At 38.4% G+C, this 22,527-nt stretch overlaps 2 protein-coding genes across 2 annotated transcripts; both read right to left on the bottom strand.

The window, feature by feature from the left end:
* Positions 1–1,200: 1,200 nt before the first annotated feature.
* LOC141904386 (uncharacterized) lies at positions 1,201–9,848 on the bottom strand. Its single transcript, XM_074792974.1, has 7 exons — positions 9,714–9,848; positions 7,845–9,615; positions 5,301–5,502; positions 4,073–4,165; positions 3,431–3,531; positions 3,237–3,350; positions 1,201–2,414 (listed from the first exon to the last, which is right to left on the bottom strand). Exons 1-7 carry the CDS (start codon positions 9,765–9,767, stop codon positions 2,239–2,241), a joined length of 2,511 nt encoding a protein of 836 aa, XP_074649075.1. The 5' UTR covers positions 9,768–9,848; the 3' UTR covers positions 1,201–2,238.
* Positions 9,849–10,712: 864 nt separating this feature from the next.
* LOC141908707 (uncharacterized) lies at positions 10,713–21,543 on the bottom strand. Its single transcript, XM_074798861.1, has 12 exons — positions 21,381–21,543; positions 18,035–18,191; positions 17,122–17,266; positions 16,459–16,688; positions 14,286–14,371; positions 13,801–13,889; positions 13,350–13,477; positions 13,003–13,143; positions 12,780–12,916; positions 12,586–12,692; positions 12,165–12,328; positions 10,713–12,081 (listed from the first exon to the last, which is right to left on the bottom strand). Exons 1-12 carry the CDS (start codon positions 21,505–21,507, stop codon positions 12,039–12,041), a joined length of 1,554 nt encoding a protein of 517 aa, XP_074654962.1. The 5' UTR covers positions 21,508–21,543; the 3' UTR covers positions 10,713–12,038.
* Positions 21,544–22,527: the final 984 nt, after the last annotated feature.

The raw sequence follows: 22,527 nt of genomic DNA, 5'->3' as shown, positions 1-22,527 counted from the left end.
AAACCTGCGTGTAATTAATCAGTGAAGTGCCCTTTAAACACCTGCAGAAATGTGAAGTTGAAGGGCATCAGTGTGTTTAATTAGTTTAAATGCACAGGCTTGTAGAGAGCTTAGAGAGTTAATGGTGTTAAGAACTTCCGTTCGATCGAACTTAATCAGAATTTGATTACAGAATGCTTTAGAACTTTCTAATGAAGAGAAATAGCCTACAGGTCCTGTAACGATTCAGAGCCAAAACGTGGGAGCCAGATTCTCAAGTGTAAATATTTCCCATATATTGGGGGATGAATACTAGTAATTCCATTGTGAATTGTTTTTATACGTAACTTATGACAAATTGTCAGAACGTTCTGTTGTGAATTTTACCGCGATGAAATTGACGGAATGCATGTTTGCGTTTGAGACATTGAAAGTCCGCGTGTTAATAATAGAAACAACTTAAAACGATTGATTACTCTGTAATGTGCGATTTATTGATTTAGGCTCGTATGATAGCTACTGCACATTTACAGAGTAATTCAACGTTTACTCGTGAGGGGCGCTACTGTATGTCTGACTCTTTGATACATATACTTTTGTAAATTAATCGATATTAATCTGAAAATTAAACATAAAATTGTATACTATTCGATATAACCAGCAGTTATTTGTAAAGTGTTATTGTATTCGTGTATGAAACATTTCCAGGTTTTCTATGAAAACCTCGTAATGTGACCGTCGTGTATCGTTCTTTCTATCATTGTTTATCTATTAGAAAATTGTTCTGTGAATTTTTGAAATATATGTATATTAAGTTTTAACCAATATAAACTTCAGTTTGATATTTCAAGTAAATTGGATCCTCTTCGACCTTGGTGGACGCAATGTCAATGCTAGACTGAACTCCTTATTCTGGGGCTAGTTCAAGGGGTAGACATTGCCAGGAGGACAATGAAATGGAAAATAAGACTTTTTCTACTGTTAAAAAGGGCAAATATCCACGCACAGCCAAAACAGGGGTTTTAATACAAATTCCTCAAGCATGGGAAAATTTCGACAGGAACACAAGATCTGCCCCCGAGTTCCTTCAGTACACACGCAGATCCAAAACATCCTAATCGAAAATACCGGTAAATGAAACTCATTTCTTTCTTTTTATAGAGAAGAATCTGTATTTCTGTATAATATAGAAAATGTATAGTACATGATGAGGCATTGAAAAAATAGACAGTACAATAAATCATATCATACAGTAATAAATAGTAATCAATATCTATATAATTTCAATGATTATTAGTTCATAATACATTAAGTATGTAATAATACATCAATCATAGCACTTTTCGTAAAAATTCATCGATTCATTTGAAGTATCTAAAACCACAATATGTTTATATTACATATACCCGGTACTATTCACAGCCAGGTGATAATATTAAAAAAAACCCGACTACAGTGGAACCTCGTTACAAACAGCAAACTTCACACGACCAGAAAATATGTTCGTCCGGTATGAAATTAATCAATTAGTCTTATTTGGGACTAAATTCTATATTCTTTATATGGAGTTCCACTGTACTCGTTGTTTCCCCAGTGAGACAGGAATGAATCATGAGATTCACAAAGTATTTTCAAAGTCACGATTGCACAATAAATAGAATAATGAATTCAGATATCTATACGAATAGATAAATAAACGTGTTTCTGTTTGAGGAGCTGATTCCACAGTAACTGCATGAATCGAGTTCAATTAGTTAATTTACAGTCAAACTCCCTTCAATCGTCGTAGTTGGGATCACCATAAGCTGAACACTTATTCAACGCCAACTTATGGCGAGTACGGCTTCAAATAAAATTAACATCATTAACGTTGATTTTCTGTTTTGTTTACGCGGGTAAAATCTGAATCGACAATATTGCAGCATCTCCCCAGAAATATCCGTTTGACTAATTCTTGATGTGAATCGTCAATGTTGTGGGTCTCTTGACTACTGAGACAGTGACTTTTCTAAATTGATTACGATGAATCTGGGATTCCTGAAAATTGAAATTGAGCGCTTAATTTGAAAAAGGGCAGATTTTGAAATGCTCATCTCTTGTATAGACTCAAAACTGTGGAACCGGATCCAACAAACAAATCAACAGTTTTCTGAAAGTCATTAACAAAACAATTGTAAATGCATACAATATTCTGACACGCGGCACTATCACGAGTCGGGCATATAGATGGCGCTATCATCACGAACTGTACGGATCGTGTTACACCATATGTAATTCAATACTAGGTTTAATATCAGCGCCCTCTATCGATAAAGCGCCTTCTTCATCTAAATGAGACTGGTTTAATTCGTCGTCTTCATCAGTTCCGATCGCATCCATTTCACCGATACTTTCACCTTCTCCTGTATCTACTGCTATTTCTAGATCGACACCGGCTGAAATTGGAAAATTTCCACGATCAATGACAGGTCACCACTTTTATTAGAATTGCTTCTTCCTGATGTTGTTTTACCCAACTTGATCTGCTCATCCAGCCAATTAACACAGTCAAATACATAAGACATACCGGTAGATGGAAACTGTTTAACGAAAAGGAGATTCCCCAAGTTTTCCCCGATTTCAAGGTAAGTGGCGCTACCCCTAAATGAGTGATATTCTGAAAAACCCAACGGTCAACTTAGCTAAATTCGTTAAGACCGGCTTAGATGTATATAGATCCCTCCAATAGTATATATAGTATTGTAAATAGTTGATGTAACGTTTTCATTCTCTAAATTTTTATCACTTCAGTGTTGTTTTGTAAATATTTGTATATAAATGTGTAATAGTTTTCCTCCATATACCATGGAAATGGTTGGAGTGTAAATAAATCGTAATCGTACAGGGAATATTGAACTAGCCACGAAATGCTTCTAACTGATCGAATAGTGGCAATTTTGCGACATTTAAGCCGTTTACGAACAGCCATCATCAGTGACCAGTTGCTCAAAGGTTTGTTAAACCAGTGGACAAATACCAGGAGGTTGGTAGACTGATATTAATCTTAGTATTTCAGAAATATGATGTATGAGTATGTTAATGAGTATGCCAGAATAAACTGTTATATAATCAACTGTGGGTTTGCTCAAATGGTATTAACAAAATCTAAATGGCCATTATGTCGACGATCTTCCAGTTAACTTTTTCAACAGGAATTTCAATCGAGCTAGCTTATTGATATCGATGTTTACGGATAGATGGCGCCACGATCGACTCACCTTCCTGGTTTTCACCGGCTGGCCGTTTGTTTTGATGTGTTTTGATATGTTTGGAAAGATGATCGCTTCTCATGAATCGTTTTGAACACTGAGGACATTGAAATCGTTTTTCACCTGAAACGGATACAACGCAATAAACAGTTAAATCCTATTGATAACCGCAGCACAATAGAACACGACGAAACCTCACTTACCAGTGTGTGTTCTACGATGTCTCTGTAATTCATCGGAACGCGTGAATCGTTTCCCGCAGAATAACCAGCTACAAACAAACGGACGTTCGCCGGTGTGCCACCTTTAATTAAACAATCATCAATTAATTATCACCATTCATCGAAAAAAAATGCATTTATTTAACGAAGTCGATCTCGCTTCAGTCGGATCAGTTAATTAAATCTGGATTTTGTTGATCTATCGGTAATTCAGATTATAATTATGGTCGTCCACTTATACCAGGTACATAAATGATCGCATGATGTTTAATACAGATTTCTCATAAACTGAATGAATTTCATTCCTAATGATCTGAATTAAGCGGGTTCTACTGTTTTAATTGTACACGTTGAATGTAAAGTTTAAAAAAGAATTATTCATCGAAGTGGGACATCAATAATAAGTGCAGGTAAAAAAATGGTCACTTCACCCTTTGATACTGGTATCGTAGTTTAAATAAACGGACCAAACTTCAATTCACCCCTATCTATTTATTTCTGATCTATACGTGTATCTTTACTCAGTTTCTAGCAATATTTGCATTTTTTTTCCAAAGAAATCAATTTACATAGGTAGGCTATATTCTACGACTACCCTCACTGAAAGAACAAGCTCAAACCTACCTTAAATGCGCCCTCAAGTGAGAGGTTTTACCATAAACTTTATTACAGCCGGGGATATGGCAAATATGCTGCTTCTTTTTATTATCTTTATTACTGAAAATGAAAACGGATTCATGAGATCGGAATCTCTGCCCACGGGTTATTACGTACGCAGTAAGGGAGGAAGGTGCTAGTACAGTCCCGTCCGTCCGTGCTATTATACTTTACATACAAAAAAAGGTTGAAAAAAATAAATAAATGATCATCTAGTCTAATCTATTCCTGTCTAGGATGTACAGATGTTGAGGTAATGGGGCCTATATGATACGTGGTTTTTGATTTATATATCTGAAGGAAGGACGTATATCTATCTGGTGAAGTAGAGAAAGCTGAGCTATTAACACTGAACACAAATCGGGCAAATAAATATTATTCTAGGCGTACATGCGTATTATCATTATAAACCAACCCTTCAATATTCTATTTCTACTCAATCTATCCATGGACTCGAGTCCATGATCTATCCGACTCCAATACTCTATTTCTACCTTACATAGATTTGAATAAAGCAAATTAATGCCTGCTCATTAAACAGCTATCAATTGAGAGATTGAAATACATGCGACCTGGAGAAGGGGAGGGAAACATTTATAATCATATCATTAGAATTAACAGAGGTTATTTAATACGTGCGAAAATGACAGGCTGCACGAGGGAGAGAGGGAGGGAGGGAGAGGGAGGGAGAGAGAGAGAGGGAGGGAGGGAGAGAGGGAGAGAGGGAGAGAGAGGGAGAGAGAGAGAGAGAGGTATCGCCTGCATGGCTATATATACAGCAGGCTTACAATAAACACTCTTGAATTAACTGAATAAAGGACAGTATAATAGTTTAGTAGTAGACTCGGCTTGTCTCGATCTCGTGGGTGCAATAAATTTGAAATATCGTATTCTTTCTATGAAATATGAATTCAGGGCAGTTGGAGCAGGGATAGGTTGGAGCATGGATAGGTGGAGCAGGGATACAGGTCGGAGCAGGGATAGGTCATCATCATGATGACTTGTAGTCAGAAAATATGTAACATATTGTCAGACGGGGCACGTGATAATCTGAGGCGTCCATCGAATCCATGCAAGAGGATTCAGGGCTGTTGACTCGAGGCCAGTCGCGCATATCCTCGATGTCTCTACCTTCAAATTAATACTGCCTTCTAACCGACGGACGCCAGTAATAAATAAATCATCGATCACTTACCGTCCATCACCGTCACGACAGTTCGGACACGTACACGCAACACGACGCAGCCTACGTCCAGTAGATGGCGTTCCCTGATCGATATTTAAAGCGGGTTGAGAAGGACTCATATTACCGACGGGATTTTGTACAGTCGTATTCGCCGTGGATAAAACCTGCCATTTCGTCGTCCCATCGGCGCTCGTCTCAGGTATTGCCTGTCCTTAATCGAAATAAAACATTCACCTTATTAACATTTATAATTAATTGAAGACTGGTATATTCAGCGGGTATTGAGGGCTGGTGGTGACTTAATTCTATCATTTCAAGAGTTACAAGAATTCTCCCATCAAAACTTCTGCCAGTAACGGTTTCCATATAGACGAAGTGAGACGTTCGGACGAAATTTTATGAACCGGTTTAGTTTAGTACTTCAATAATTACTGATTAATATTCTATATATACTATTAAAACCAGTGAACTGATTTATAGCAGTTTGAGGAAGAATCATGGATCTCACAGATGAATCTAGCCTAGGCTTGATAGAATCTGAATGATATTTTTTTCTTTATAATCAAAGATTGCATATTTACAAGATGTTCATAAAAATATTGGCAACTACGAAATTCTTTTCTTCCGAAAAATGCTAAAAATAATTTTCTAACTTCATAAAATGGGCAAAAGGATTTCGTTCTCAAAAGAAACTGATTATAGAGAGGAAGAGAGAGAAGGGTTCACAGTTTGAAAATCTGTCATTTCATTAGTCACAACGAATTCATAGCTAAGAGGCAGTGTACGCGCTTTTGTGACAGAACGCACTTCGAAAACAAAGAGAACCGCCGAGTTTGCCGGTCGAAATAGGGGAGGACCATTAAGCAGACGGCGTTAGATCTTTGTCGAGTTGTCTGCGTAGCTCGTGGCTGTACACCTCCCCGGTTCTTCCCGACTCATTCAAACATGGCGGAGCTTTCATGAGAAAGGACTGCCTGCCACGAACGAATCCGATTCTTATGATAATGAAGCGTTTATAACGACCACTACACCGAGCAGACAGCCGCCGACTGGTGTAGAATACAGTATATAACATACCGCTCATTGAGAGCACTAGATCTACTGCGTTCGTTCGTTTGATATAACTTATCATAGCAAACACGTTACACTCAAACCTCATACTCGGTATAACATAACGACGTTAATTTCACACGTATAAATTCATGTACAACAATTTAAACAGTTTGGAAAATGTTTTCTGATGAAATCTTTAACGTTTGATAACGATATTTACAACTCGTAATAACAGTACACATAGACGCACACAAATAAAAAGGCCGGTCACCTGAGCTCCTCCCTCTAGACGCCCATTGAAATTTTCAACAAACAATTCTACTTCGTTCAAACTTCACAGTACGCAACCCTTTTTTAAATGTAAATCTAATTTCTAAATGATTTTAATCGAGAGGGTTTCAAGTTCTAACTGCTTTATGACGAGTGACAGCAGTTATTAAACATTCCTTAGACAAGACATAGATTTTAGAGTGAACTTTATCAAAAAACAAACCGAGAGTCTTAAGTCTTAAATGTGTATCGAGTCTAAAATAAAGCTTTTACGTAATTCGTTTTGATTTAACTGATAAAATTATTGAATAAACCTTTTTTTTGTGGGTAATCAAATATCTTTAAAATGGAATGAGGATCTTTTGTAGGGGTTAAAAATTGCAATGAAACTATACGAGCAAAGTACAAAAAAGAAATTTCTGATTTCACTAAAGAAGATGTTAAATTCTTTCATGTATTTCCTTCATCAGAAACTTACAGCCCAACTGCGATTAATATATGAAACTTTGATGCCTTTGAATAGAAAGGTTCTGGATGTATCCCGAGATGATACTCTCTTGAAATATTAGCCTCGATGATACAAATACCGGTAAGCAACATTTGAAAGTGTATAATGAAATAGTAAAATGATCGCGTCTCTCTCTCCCACTATCGCTCCTCGGCTATACATGAATATTGTATTAATCACTAGAGAATTTAACGCACGCCTCCAACATTAGAAACACACGACACACGCTATCACCGGTACCAGCTAGTCGATACGTCCACTGGTTACCATGGTGATAGAGGAGGCTGGAGTTGGCTCGACGACGATAGAAAGGAAAACCTCTGTCAAAGAAACGCGGTTTAACTTTCACAACGTCCGAAGAATCAAAAGATATTTCATCATTCGCTGAAACGTACTTTTTATCGACACCAAAAAACCCTGATTACAGCAGAACTAGTTGTATGAACGTGTGACGATTTGAATAGAATGCAAAGATTTGAAACAAATAATAGCTTTCACTGATCGGGGAATCCAAAATGACCTGATGCTTAACCAAAAATTGTCAATAAATCATGCGAGATATCTTTAATGTCAAAAAGAGGTTCCTCGTGCCACTTTACAGATAGCAAGAACCACAAGACACTAAAAAATTCAAATTCCACATTTTTTCAAGAAAAAGTCAGAATTCCCCGATTTGCCCAGAGCTGGAAGAATCCCAGAAAATAGAAAGATGTATAACTTACCGATGACCGGTGCTGTCGTGATCGTTTGAAGCGTTTGATTCTGACCCGATAACATCTGCACTTGAGGAGTTAATTGCTGCAACGTGCCGAGATTAGCCACGCTACCCGCGCCCGAGAACGGCAGGGTCGTCGTGCCCAATGTTTGTATCGTATTGCCCGCCGCGTTGAAATACTGCGGCGCCTGCGTTAACGTCTGAACTCCCTGGAATCCGTGTAAGTTCTGTAAACCGGCCGCCGCTGCCAGGTTCTGATGATTCTGCATCTGAAAGTTCGCCGCAGTCGGACGCACGTTTACGGCCTGCAGCCCGAACGGAGTCTGCGCGAGCATCTGTCCCTGCGGTATCTGAATCGCGTTCTGTCCGTTAATCGTTTGAATGATCTGCGGAGACGAGAGGATACTCTGCATCGGTACCGACTGTATCGGATTTGATACCGATGACGTGGTCGTGGTATCCGTTTGAGGCATCGAGATCGTTATCACGTTCTGGTTACTCGTTCCCGCCCCCGACATGCTGTACAACAAATTGTTCGCGGGAAATGTCGGTATCGTTAGACCGGTATTACCGCCGGCGCCCCCTGGTGGTGACGTCATGATTATACTACCGCCCATCGGACTGATAACATTTTGAAGCGCAGTGACCTGCGCTTGTTGCTGATTGGCTGCGTTTTCAGCGGATGTCTGCGATTGGTGAACATCTGATTTCGGAGTTGTAGTTCCATTATTCGGCTCAGTTGCCGCCTGCACCTGCTGCTGCTGCTGTTCCGCTGCACCGACTGATGTCACTTGTTGATGATTGGTCGGCGTGGCGACCGGGGTGTTCATTGTTGGAGAGAATATCATTCCGGCATTATTCGCTATGCTACCCATAATCATACCATTTTGAAAGTTTTGAATATTCGGAGGTCCGACTGTCTGAACGGGAACCTGTACGGTCTGTAACACTGTCTGACCAGTCGCCGTTGACACCGGAATTTGAACCGGAATTGTTTGAACTTGCGGAGGTTGCATTTGAATAGTTTGTACTAAATTCCCGCCGGCGTTCATCGGTCGAACAGAGACATTCTGTAAACCGGCCACGTTTAACACATTCCCAGCCCCGGTAAACGCCGCCGTGCCCTGAGCCAGGTTTGAAATTCCGGGAGTCGCGACTTGTTGAATATTACCGAGATTCAATCCGGGTAGACCTTGCATCGTGACCGGGGCTCGTATCACTTGTCCCGACGGGGTTATAAACGTTTGAGCGTTGCTACCTAACATGGCGGCAGCGGGTTGGGGTTGAGGCGCCGGGGTAGGGTTAGCTACCGGTATCAGATATTCTTGTCCTTCGATGTTGACAGTTTGAAATTGAGGAACCTGCTGTTGTTGAGGGGTAGGGGGTACGGTCATACTGAAACTGCCCCCAGCAGCACCACCAGCTGTACCGGTTATCACTTGAGTTTGTCCCGACTGGACAAACTGTTGATGCTGATTATTCTGAGTTGAAGTGACTTGTATCGCTTGTTGCTGTTGCCCGAGTTGAACTGGTTTTCCAGTTATATCTACGACATTAGCCGATGACAACTGCTGAATCCAATTCTGAGCTGAAGCCAAATCATTTGCTTGTAACTGAATAATTTGATTTTGTCCAACTATTCTTAATTGCTGCTGTTGTTGTCCCTGTGCACTGCTGGTATTTTGTTGTTGTTGTTGAGAGGCGTCTTGTTCAGCAGAGGGTGCACCTATTTTGCTACATGTGGCCGCCAGCAACGCTAAAGGGGACGGTTGTATGTCCTACAATAACGCAAAAAGGCGGGGTTAAAAATGAATCGGGTGGTGTGGAATTGAAACACATTTTCGCCGAATACACGCTTTAAATCGATCGTATTTACCTGTGAATTGCTCGATGGAACTAAATACTCCCTCTTTACATTCACTGTCGACATTTGGAAGCTTTTAAACGTCTAAAATGAAGGTAAATCCAGTAAAGTTTACCACCGAGAAGATCAGAGTAGAATGCACCGCCTCTCTACCCGAATAACACTACATCCGCGCGCACTATTTCTACTGATCCGTACAGTTTTTCCGATAACAAGAATAAACAGATATCTCTGACTAAAGGTAATCAAAAATTGATATCAGATTTCAATTTTATCGGTGATAAAACTAAAAGCTTCTATCCGTGAATTCGAGTTTGAACGTTCAACGCGGAACAATTTTCGACAGTGATTCAGCTGGAGGGTTTGTGCTTGATTGACAGCTCTCCCACTTCGATTAGAGCGCCAGCAGTTTCCAGTTCCCTTTTATATTCATGAAAATACAGCAATTCTTACGGCTTCACTTATGTTCCATGCACGAAAGGTGATGCCTTATAATCAGATTTAACAAACTTTTAATTATCATAATCATATTGATATTTCAAGAGGTGCGACGCCCGATGTAAACAAAGCTGGGGATACAGAAACTCTTTAATTGGCTTGGCCCACACAAAAGCACGTGGCTGAATAATTGATGAAGTAACTTTTCTCATTCCAGCAGCTATATTTTTGAGATTTCAGTTACACTACAACCAACTATCTAAAATTAGCTCGCCCGAATGTCATTAATGGGGATCGTCTAGCAGCTGGCAGGCCAGAAACGCCTTTAAATGAACGTTTTGCATGGTATTAGTGTTGAGAAATCACTGAAGAGGGCGCCACGTCCTGGTAAGGAAATAGGTGCCAAATACTGAGCGGTCCTGCAGTGTTTTTTTTTCGCAGGATAACTTTTCCACTGGTCCAAGCTTCATGGCACAGTTTTCCTCAATCAAACCATCACCCTGCTTCTCAATAATAACGCCAATTAAACCAAAAACAGCAACAATAAATTAAAAAGGGCGATATTTTTTCCAATTATTTATTTTTTGCTATTATTCAGAGGTGCCAGCACTTGGATTGCAAACACAGAATCATAGATACAGTCATAGAAGGTCACACCTCTAACTCACTGCCATTTTTTCAGAACTTAATCTAAACTTTAAAGGGAACAACAGAGTCATTTACATCAAATCAATCCATATACATACAGTAAACTTCATTATACATAGTTTTAAAAATACAGAATTTGTGCTGAATTTTCCCTCTCTATTTCATAAAGAGTTCTTCGATCATATTTTTAATCAATACTGAAAATGTCAAACCGAAAAAAAATACATACTTTTCAAGGTTAAAAAAACAGTTTGGTTTTGACGAGGGCCAAAACAGGTCGAAATGGTTAGAAAAAATCAATTACATTTAAAACCCACCCTAAATATATTAACCAAAGCTCTGTTATATCATTTAAACATTTCAGCTTGATACTTCCAGTGGTCCAGGAACATTATGCCCATTTCAATCCCTCTCTCTCAGGGATTGAGGCCACAGTGAGCAGCTGCTAGCTAGTGACATCTATCCACGATTAACAAAACTATCAGTAACTGGTGAAATGCGTATTATATGTCAACAAAATATACAGAAATAAATACTAAATATAAAACAGTTAGTGAAACTAATACTTTTACCATCATGGATTTGTCTTTTTATATGGAAACAAATATATTATATACATATATATGAATCATATGAAATTTCACCAAAATGAACTTTTGACATGAGTTCATTTTTGTTTCGATTTTTTTTCAAATAAACAAAATAACACTCGAAAAAAATACACGCGAAAACCATGTAGACCATGATGGCTAAATAAAAGAACAAAATGTGCATTAATTACATACATTTACATGTAATAAAACATAGAATGATCTGATCTACACCGAGTTTTGTACCGATCTTCAGTTTGAGTTATATTTCTCGATCACAACCAATAAAGCACTAATATTGCCAATACTACAATGAGTAAGTCGTTTGAGTCAGCTGACCAAGCACCGCAGTATCGGAGTCAATAAAGTCAATAGGTCGACTTGCAACGCAATTAGTTGCGACCGGCGGTGGTGTGTGACTACCTACTCTGTCAGTCGCAAGTCATCAGTCGGGATGCAGAAAGTAGCATAGCACATGCACCTCGATGGGTCATCGCGATGCGATCATTGCTGGTAGACGCAACGAATCGTGGTCGCAATGAATCACAAGGCACGAGTCACAAGTATCAGGTACTCAGTTTCATGAGGTCTCAAGGTCGAGTATTTCCAGTCAGATATTAGCTTTTCCCCACGTTGAGCTGATGATTATTTACACATTGTTTCAAATGTCCACAAAATCGTACGGAGTCGAATGAGAAGATTCCCTGAAATACAAACAACATAAATTAAAGATTTAGATTAAAACTGAGGCAGTTTTATTGAACTGTTTTATGGTATCGATATTTACCCGATTTCAATTTTAGCATCTGATTTATAGGATTTTTTATCCGAATGACCAGACTTGTCAGATTTTTCTCGTTTCAAAGAAATTTTCGTGTTGCGACCTTTGGAGTCATTGTCCGATGAAGAGGATTTCTTCTTACTCTCAAACGAATGAGGGCGTTTTGAGACCTGAAATACGCAGATTAATAAAACTTGGGGGTTATTTTCAGTTTTAAAGATTTTTGGCTCGACACTCTACATTGCGGAAAATCAGAAAATCGGGAGTAGTGGAGTACATACTTTTGAACCCGCCCTAGGGATGTGGCTTATCTAGTTATATTTTGAATTTCATATACTGTTTTAAATGTTATAAGTGCCTTTAATAGATATTTAATTTTTTAGTGTCTAGCGCTGAATAGAGCAATAATGATCATATTAATACTCACTTTTTTACTGATTATGCAAACAACATCTTGTAAAGTAAGAAAAACACCATATTCCTTTTTACACTGGAAATAACGTTTTCCATCCAGACATCCGTCATGTCTACCGACTGTTAAATGACAGAAACACTTAATCAAAATCCATCTAATGTTACAAAATTTAAAAAAACTGATGTAAGATCTCTGGTTGTAAATACCTGGCGCGTCTAACTCTAAACCGATGAATATTATTTGAGGTTGTGATATTTTATCTAAATGTCCGATATATCGAATAAATCCGGTTCGATTGCCTCGTACGACAACATGGTCGCCAACTTCAACATTCTCTTTCTCACTAAAAAAACAACAAAATCAAGTTAATGTTGAAATAAACAGTATTTTACGGTGAATTGCTCGAGACCTAGTCTACACAATACTCACTTTATAGGGAATTTCATATCATTATGAACAGATTTACCATCACAGTTCGCACATTTACAACCATGTATTAATACAACACTCTTACCAGGAACAGGTAATGACTCTTTACTGCTCTTTTTCGTAGATTTTGACTTTTTTGAACTGAAATTGAACGGATTTAAAACATTCCGCTTAATTTCATACAACAAACAAGTATAAATAATAATATCGATAATTGAAGTTTCAGAATCCTATTCAGTAGATTTAATAGACTGATTAATCTGAGTTTTTTTAGTATAATATATCTATACATATCTCCCTCCAACTGAATCAGTCACTGTACTCTAATAGTCAGCTGTATATTTTACCTATGTGGATGGTGATTGGAGTGGTCAATTATAGGCAAGATTGCATGGTTAACTTCATCAAAATATGATATTGTAGTTTCGTTTTCCATATGTCGATTGTCTGTATATTGTCGTGCTAAATTATTCATCTAAAATGAAAAATATACCAGAATTCAATAATTATGTTATGTACAGCCCGGGGATCAGTTTCACACAAATGGATTATTCTTAAAAGTCGATTTGAGGTGATCTGAATACAGGAAAAAATTAAATCTATGCAACCCTTTCAGTGCTGACAGTTTTGTACCCTAAAATGCTAGAGATGATTTTAGAATTTTGGAAAATTCTACCTCAGAACGCAGCATAACGGGCATGCCGCTCTGTATAGTGAAACTGAGTCCGGTGTTCATTAAATATTTCATAAATTCGAACACAGCTGAAGCAAAACCAGCAGTAAGTTTGACAATATTACCTCTAATTCTTTCAATCGTCCGGTTAATATTTCTACTTCCATTCTACAGGCTCCTAATTCTTCAGCAAGTCTCGCGTTAAGTCTTACAGCTACAATTTAACAGTGAAAATGAATTAACGCTGATACTGATGAGGTTAGGGTCTCCTTCTACCTGCGATCACACGAGCCAGAGATAAAGCCTCCATCAACCGTTCACACCAGTGCCAAACGAGTCGGCGCCTGTTTGGCCCAACCAAAATGGGTTGAAATTATACCGTATGAATGCTAACTGGTTCTGGAAGTGACTCACCTCACTTGCCACAGCATCATTTTGATAACATTTTACTAACGAGTCAGTGATTTACGCGGCTGTCTAATAAGACACGGGACTAATTTGACTCGAATCTAATCCGGACCAGTTTGACTCGGGCCAAATCATCATTCGTGTGATCGTGGTTGAACAACAAACTGAAGTTGTTGGTGCCAGTACATGAATATTTGCTTACTTTCTCTAAATTGTTCCTCTAATTTATAGTCGGCATCGGAACCAATTATAGTACATTGAACTTCTTTCGACGTTCGAGCGATAGGACTGAAAATATACAAACACAATCAGAGCGTGATGTAATCTTGTATTTTCACACATTTCGTACTAAATGAACTATCGTTAATAGGACGTATGAGGGAAAAAAAACTAATCAAAAAGTACAATGATTATTTCACGAAACGCCTCGGAGAAATGTGAAAATCATCATAAAATCTGACAGAATCGACAATAAAAATCACAGATTTTTAATTTAATATCATGGGAACGTATGAATCGATATTATTATAGTGCGGTCATGTTTTAAACGCTCGCTCTTTCTACAAGTGCAATAAAAGCCATTCAATTAATACATTCATTGCAGATCACACCACGACACCGACAACCAACGACGACACAGTTGAAAACTTACTTCAATTGTCGGTTATTTAGCAATAAAATCAGTGAACCGAACTCTATATACAGATATACATAAATAACGCGGCGTTGAATCGTAATTTCAACTACTTCACTGTGATTCATGTTCGCAAATTTCAGGGCGAAATATAATCGTATAAACATTGTATGAATTCGCTTCGATACTGGCGACTCTGGTCAAGCCTCTGTGAACGAAATCGTAATCTTCTCGTTAAGTAATAACTGACTTTTATGATCTGCCGGGGGTTTGTTTACGCCTAAAGCTGGCATTAATTCTATGAAATGAACTAATAACAAGTCTAAATCAGCGGGTTATCTGTATTAATTCAAACGATACCATTGATTCGAGTTCAGGGACAAGTTTTATAGTCGTAACTAAAATAATGAGAAAAACGAGAAGAACTGGAACATTTCTATAAGACAATTCAGTTAATAGCCATTTCAGTACCAACTTTAACGTTTCTCGGTAAAATTAACTTGGCAACATAAAAACATTGAAAACAAACATATTTTAAGTCTTTATAAGTAGAATTGTGAACAGTGAAACTGGCTTCAGTTACGTAGATCTTCATAAAACTATTTCATACCCAATGAAAGCAAATCATAAAATAGTTTTCCCAATTTTTGAGGCTTAGAAAATATTGAGTTTAATCAGGACTTTTGGCTCTCTACTCATAAACAATGTGAATGAAAGAAATTTAAATATGTTCATGCCAAGAATAACAGCTTTAAGATACGAACACAGCTACGCAGTTACGATGAATTTGGCAATGAAATGAATTCAAACTTTTAAACAGTTGTCAACACTTGATTTCATACTGCTCTGATGCACTTAAAATGATCATAATCACTATTAGACGATTACCACAAATATCTCCACAACAAGCCTATTACTTTTTTTTAAATGTCATAAAGATAAGCTTCAGGTGGCGTGATCTTCTACTCGTATTCAAATCAATTAAACGAGTGTCAATAAAATTCACAATATTTTGGCAAACTCTCAATATTCCATACGTGTTATTCTCTATTTGAGTGTTTACTGAATCAATTATCAATTTAAGGTCAAGAATTAAGTTCAACAATTCTATTTGCCCGACATAAAGATCATTTCATTAACAGCTGAATTCAATGTAACTTTCCAAAATCGTAAGTCTAGACTTGATTTACAAACTATTTACAAATATTTTTGAAAAACTTTCCGACATTCTATGGAAATTTCCATGGTCTTTATTGATAAAAGTCAATTCTATCGTGCTGATTAGAATCATGGGTCCTCGAAAATGTTTTTTCAATTGATATTTCAAGTACATGGTTGCGAGATAAGAAAAAGTGGCGTGATGTTGTCCGCTGATTGTGAAGTCACACGATTCCGAAGCATCTATTGTTAAATCTCTTGAAATGTTTTGTTATTTAAAATCAAGATGATAAGATGCCGGTGGCGTGATCGCAAATTTTACAAATCGAAAACATGTTTCAGAATGTCGAGGACGATTGGTTGAAATTCACACATAAATCATGAGACATTTGAACCAGGTCCATGGTTACAATTTCACTATAGGGTTAAATTACTTACCCTTTGAAAATCAAATTTGTTCATTTCTTAACATTATATAATTACTAACTAAATTACTGCATTTACTTCACAAAATAATAATCTAGTACATTTGGTATGCTGGGATACAGTGAAAATGGGGGTCTATATAACCGGTAGAAATTACCTGACAGTCGCTACAGTATCATTAGTTATATCAGGTAACGAGTGTTTTCTATGATGATGTTTTTTAGTTGATGTTGTCGAATACTGTCGTTGTCGTTGTTTCTGTCTATTTAAACTGTCTATTGAACTGTTTGGCGATGACGCACGCGGCATCTTGTCGAATTGTGGCGAGTTACTATGGAGACTGCTGGAACATTGGCTACAGCGCGAACAAGGACGGTAGCCCTTCTCCTGAAAAATCAAAAACCAAATTTTATTCCTCTCCTCTCGCAGAGGTGAAAGAAGCGTATGAAAATTTTCTGCTTCGAATAAACTTCAATTTCCCATTGAATATACGACTAGCTAAAAAAAAAACACTTTCGCACTCACTATATAGGGCCTATATCATTTTTGGTACTTATTGTGTGATACTCTACATCCATCTGACTCCTGCTTGTTACCATCCTCCCTCTGCAGGGACTCGAACCTGATGGCATCGCTACACTCAGCCACGGCACGAACCCCTGCATCAGTAGACCGGGTGCGCAGGTACATGCGCAGCTTTCCGAACGAAAACTGGCGGCACCAATCAGATTGCTCGTTGTATAATCGTTGAGGCAAATTTCAAGGAAGAGCTATAAATGGGAAAACCCGGGCTAAAATAAAACGGGATGAAATACTCTACCCTGGTTCTGCTACTCTGATCACTGCTGCAGTAATTAGCGATAGTTGGTGGAGTTGGACTGGTTGATTGACTCGTTCGTAAGCTAGCGGTCTGAGATCTGAGCACGTCATTCTCTCTCGAAAGGTTCGTCAGTTTCCTTTCCAAACTGAAAAGATGAAAAAAATATCTATGAAAAAAGATTGTCATCTAAAGTAACCTCTAGTTTCAGCGAATGTCAAATAATCAAAGGGCAAAATTTAAAGGTGACTGAATTTAGTGGGAAAATGATAAACAATAGAAAATAACCAGGACTCAGTCATATAACGCTCTATAAATATACATTTCTGAACAACTAGCAAAACATTAATGATTTTTTATAGGCCCGGTATTTGATTTATTTCCTCGAAAATTCATTCATTCTAAATTTATGTAGCTGCTCGAATTTGTAAACATCGAAACGACGAATATTCAAATGAAAATGTTTGCCATAAATTCGGGACAGTAATGGCCGAAGCGGAAGAAGTGAAATTGACGCGAAACGAGGCACATCACTCACTCACTCGAGGGGCAGACCCGATTCACATGTCTAAAATACACAGCAAATTCACATATTTACATACATTGAAATGCTTACGAGGAATTCGCGCTATTGTATTTGAAGAAGTTATCTAAATAACTAATGTGAACATAATATAATCATGATTCAACCGAATAATGACTGCGGACAACGCTTTCGGGTGATATTTTTTTTCAATACTAATAAACAATTCGAAAATGTACTCTAAAAATAACGTCTGTTTGTATACAATCCAAATACCGATAAAAGCTTTCGATTGAACGAGCGAAACATTGCGTACGATCTTTCGAAAATATTCCGCCGTTGAACGATAATGGATCTCGCGAAGACAAACGAAATGAGGAGAAAAAAACGTACGTTTTTCTGTCGACTAACAGGTTGGCGATATCTGCACATAACGGAACAATGCCCTTTCTCGTGCTGTTCACCACAAATGCCACAGCTTTCGACGCTATTTCTTTATCTTCGATTAATTCGCTTAAATCCGTCGTTGATTCTTCAGTTTCTCTTCGACCTATAAAAATATACGCAATAAAGAATATCAGGATCCAGTTCAGGGTCTGATCTAATATACCCGGGACAAGTAGGTTATCATTATCACTTGTCCGCCGGGCTAGTGAATTTTATGTCACAAAGCTTTTTTTCCCACTCGATACAACGGATGATAGTGCCACCAATTGACTGCCTGTGTAGGGCAAGTAGTTTTTGGAGGGGGCAAGCAAAATTTCAGATATGCTTGCCCCCGGGGCAAGTGGCTTTCATTCCTAAGATCGGACCCTGCAGTTCAACATACAGATATACATAGTTCATTGAAAATGAGAAGGTTGTCACTTTCCCCCATTTGTAAATAATTTTTCGACGTTTAACACACAAAATTGCCTGAGTTCAGGTCAACAGCTTATCCGAATTCCCACAGTTTTCCAGGCTTAAGGATATTTTTTAAAATTCCCTGCATTATTCGTGGATTTTTGCAAGATTTTTCCAGATCAGCATCCACCCTGATCGACTTTCATGAATTTGAACTCAGGTGTCTATTTCTTCAATTATCGGACTCATTGGTTACACTCCAACCTCCTTGGTTAAAAAATTGGAAATTGACTTATTTCAACTCTGAGGAACAGGATGCAGTTCTGCTCTGTGGCTGCATACATTACAGAATAGTGTAATATATGCTATTCTTCAAAGAGTCAATGATCCAAACAGAATGAGATCCTGAAAATATGTCGGTGGTCCCCAAATTTTGAAAGTATCCCCAGATATTATATTTAGCATCCAGCATAGTTTGAATTTGTTCTTATTGCATAATTGGACACCCGAGAAATCTGCACTACCAAACGACGCCACACCACACAACACCGCACCACGCCAAGCAACGCCACATGACACGCTGCCACACCACACAACACCGCACCACGCCAAGCAACGCCACATGACACGCTGCCACACCACACAACACCGCACCACGCCAAATGACACGCTGCCACACCACACAACACCGCACCACGCCAAGCAACGCAACATGACACGCTGCCACACCACACCACACAACACCGCACCACGCCAAGCAATGCCACATGACACGCTGCCACACCACACTACACCGTACCACGCCAAGTAATGCCACATGACACGCTGCCACACCACAACACACAACACCGCACCACGCCAAGCAACGCAACATGACACGCTGCCACACCACACCACACCACACAACACCGCACCACGCCAAGCAATGCCACATGACACGCTGCCACACAACACCGCACCACGCCAAGCAACGCCACATGACACGCTGCCACACCACACAACACCGCACCACGCCAAGCAACGCCACATGACACGCTGCCACACCACACAACACCGCACCACGCCAGGCAACGCCACATGACATGCTGCCACACCACACAACACCGCACCACCCAGAGCAACGCCACATGACACGCTGCCACACCACACAACACCGCACCACACCAAGCAACGCCACATGACACGCTGCAACACCACAACACACAACACGCTGCTGGTCTGTATGAATCATTGTAAACAATTCATTTAAAAATCTCTCTTTAAAACGCGAAGAATAAAAACAATGTTATGACTGTTGCTGATCAAAGAACGAATTCAGACTGAAATTGGAATGATGTCGATAAACAAAGAAAAAATTGAAACAGGGGGAAAGCTAGTTTCCCATTTCAGTTTCAATCATATCAAGTGACGAGACCGATAAAAAAGGCTGCTGATAGATATTTCACTAGATAAACCACTTTTTCACTGTGCCTACTGTGTTCGAAAAAACACTGATATTATCATTAAACATCCGGACGATGAATCAAACATGGGAAAACTGCTTACATTCATGAGGAGCATGGGTTGATCTGAGAGGGGTTGATCAGAGAGGGGTCGATCTGAGAGGGGTCGATCTGAGAGGGGTCGATCTGAGCACTATTTTAGAAGGTCTTTCTACAATAAGATTTATCAGTGAAAAGGTATATTTGGAGTAAGGCTTCGCTTTTGAAGATTTGTAGATGGGTGAGATGTATTTTACATCACTTCCAAGTTGGAATACTTATAAATCCTTTCAAATATGCGAGAGGAGTTTATAATATTATACGTAAGAAGGCAGTAAAGAGTTTATTCAGAAAAGGGCAATTGAAAACATCCGAGGGTCTTGGGCAAACCCCCGCAAGAACAACGGATCAGCGCCAGTACAGAAATTATCATCTCCCGTACACAAAACCTTCAAAATGAGGAATTTCCTGATTTTTTTTCAAGGGATTAAAAAGCAGGCAGTAAATATATCTACAAGTAGCAGGAACCGGAAAGGTTTAAATAACAGATTTATGGTTGCATTATTAGTTATGTACTATATCTATATGGAATGCGTCCAAACTGATCAAAACAAATCAATAAATTGATGATTAACAGTAACGCACAGCAGTGTGCTGGTGCAGTATTCCTAAGTGTTATTTTAAAAATTCTTTTGCTAAAAACCAGTGTTTTCTCCAGCTATATTCAAGAGATATATTATACAGTAACTCGAATGTTGATACTTCGTCCTAATGAGGTCTTACTATTCATAGATTATTGAATGAGTAAAACGAAAAAAACAAGTTTACATTGAAAATGAGATCCGATGAAGAAATACAAGGAACTCGAAATGAATTAATCATCACTGAAAATATAGTTTCCTATCCTCGGAACGTAGTTAAATATATTCCGATAACTCCCAATCCTATAATTAACCCATCCAGGAATATATAATTAGAACATTGCTTTAAACGAGAATAAATACAATTTTGTACAATTGATATAAAGTGGTTTTTGTCACAAGGGTCGGGAATAGACAGCGCTAAGATGTCATTTGCTGGTCACTGGATATCAAACATTACAGGTCACACAGTACACTAATTCGATACAATTTTTTTTAAGTACAGTTAATACTAAAAAAGCCTTAAACACCACGAGTCCGTTTAATAACAATTATATGAAATCCAACACTAAGAATGAAAAAAAGTTTCCTAGTAGGGCTAGTCAATGTTCATGAAGAGGTATATTACGATAGGCCTAGTCGGAACGTTGAATATAGGCCTACAAGCTAGAGGAAACTTTTCAGACTCTATTCTTTCATTTCTAGCGCGGTATTCTATTTCTAAGAGAAGTTTTATCTCGTGATATTAATTCATTAATCGTCTCGAATTTCTACCTGAAACCGAAGGTAAACTGGGTACATCAGACAACGTGCCCGTCGATCTTCCTAAACCGCTCGAGTCTAATCCCTGGCTCATATACGGTCTATTCCATTGTTCCACTAATGTAATTCCTACTGGCATTCTGAGATAGGTCTTCGGTCTATTCGCTCTCAAGATCAACAGCTAAACTGATAAAATATCAGAGAGATAGAGAGAGAGAGTACCGTACATACCGTATGTGACCTAATACACGAACACTTCTCTCCGATCGATCGATACGACTAATTAAATGATTAGCCGTTTATAAATACTAGTTCCGACTTTATTGCGCTTATGATTTAATCGAATCGGATTGGCACGATATAAAAATACCGGGAGCGATAGAAATCGCAGGTTTTAGGGTAGCAACGCTGTGAAAACAAAACTGATCGGTTCACTAACTAATCAAAGCTAACAGAGGTCATTTCCTTACGACAGAGATTCCGATCTTAACCAGAATTTACCCGTTTTCCGCGGGTAACCTACAATATTTTACATATATTCGAATGATTCTATAGAAACTGGCGCTCTACAGATCAGTCGTTCCCGGAGACAACGAGTTTTAAAGGAGAAAGTTTCAAATCTCGAGCAAGCAGCATCACTTTCGTATTCCAATTACATTCCTCCTAAATCGGTAATGTTTATCTCGTTTAAAGGTCCTGTAGGCACATTTTTATCCTTTACACTACATAAACTCAGTTTCTTATTGGGCAACTGCCTAAAAAAGGATAAAAACAATATCCCAACTGTGCAGATTTAGGAGTAGCTATGTAGGCCTATGACTACAAACATTTCTAATTGCCTATTTCTCAAAATTGAAGCAGTTTTGGACATTTTGTTCAAATTAAGGGAGTTTCAAGCACTTTTAAAAGCATTTTCCATTTAGGAGTTTTTATTTTAAAGAAGCAAGGAGCCATAAGGACACAGACACAGAAAAGTTACTTAGACAATCAGTAAACTGGGCCCGAACAAAGATTTAAAAATACCTTTAGTCAACGAGAATCTTACTCTGTTTTTACCTAGGCCTAATTGATGGATTATATAATGAACAGTTGTTGGAAACAATGCTCAACTCATAACTCAGGAATTTCAGGCTAATTTGTTGCTCGTGATTAACGAGAT

Source organism: Tubulanus polymorphus, chromosome 1 (assembly GCF_964204645.1).
Source record: "Tubulanus polymorphus chromosome 1, tnTubPoly1.2, whole genome shotgun sequence".
Lineage (NCBI taxonomy): Eukaryota > Metazoa > Nemertea > Palaeonemertea > Tubulaniformes > Tubulanidae > Tubulanus > Tubulanus polymorphus.
Note: the sequence above shows the minus strand (reverse complement) of the source record. Positions and strands in the feature narration are given on the sequence as shown.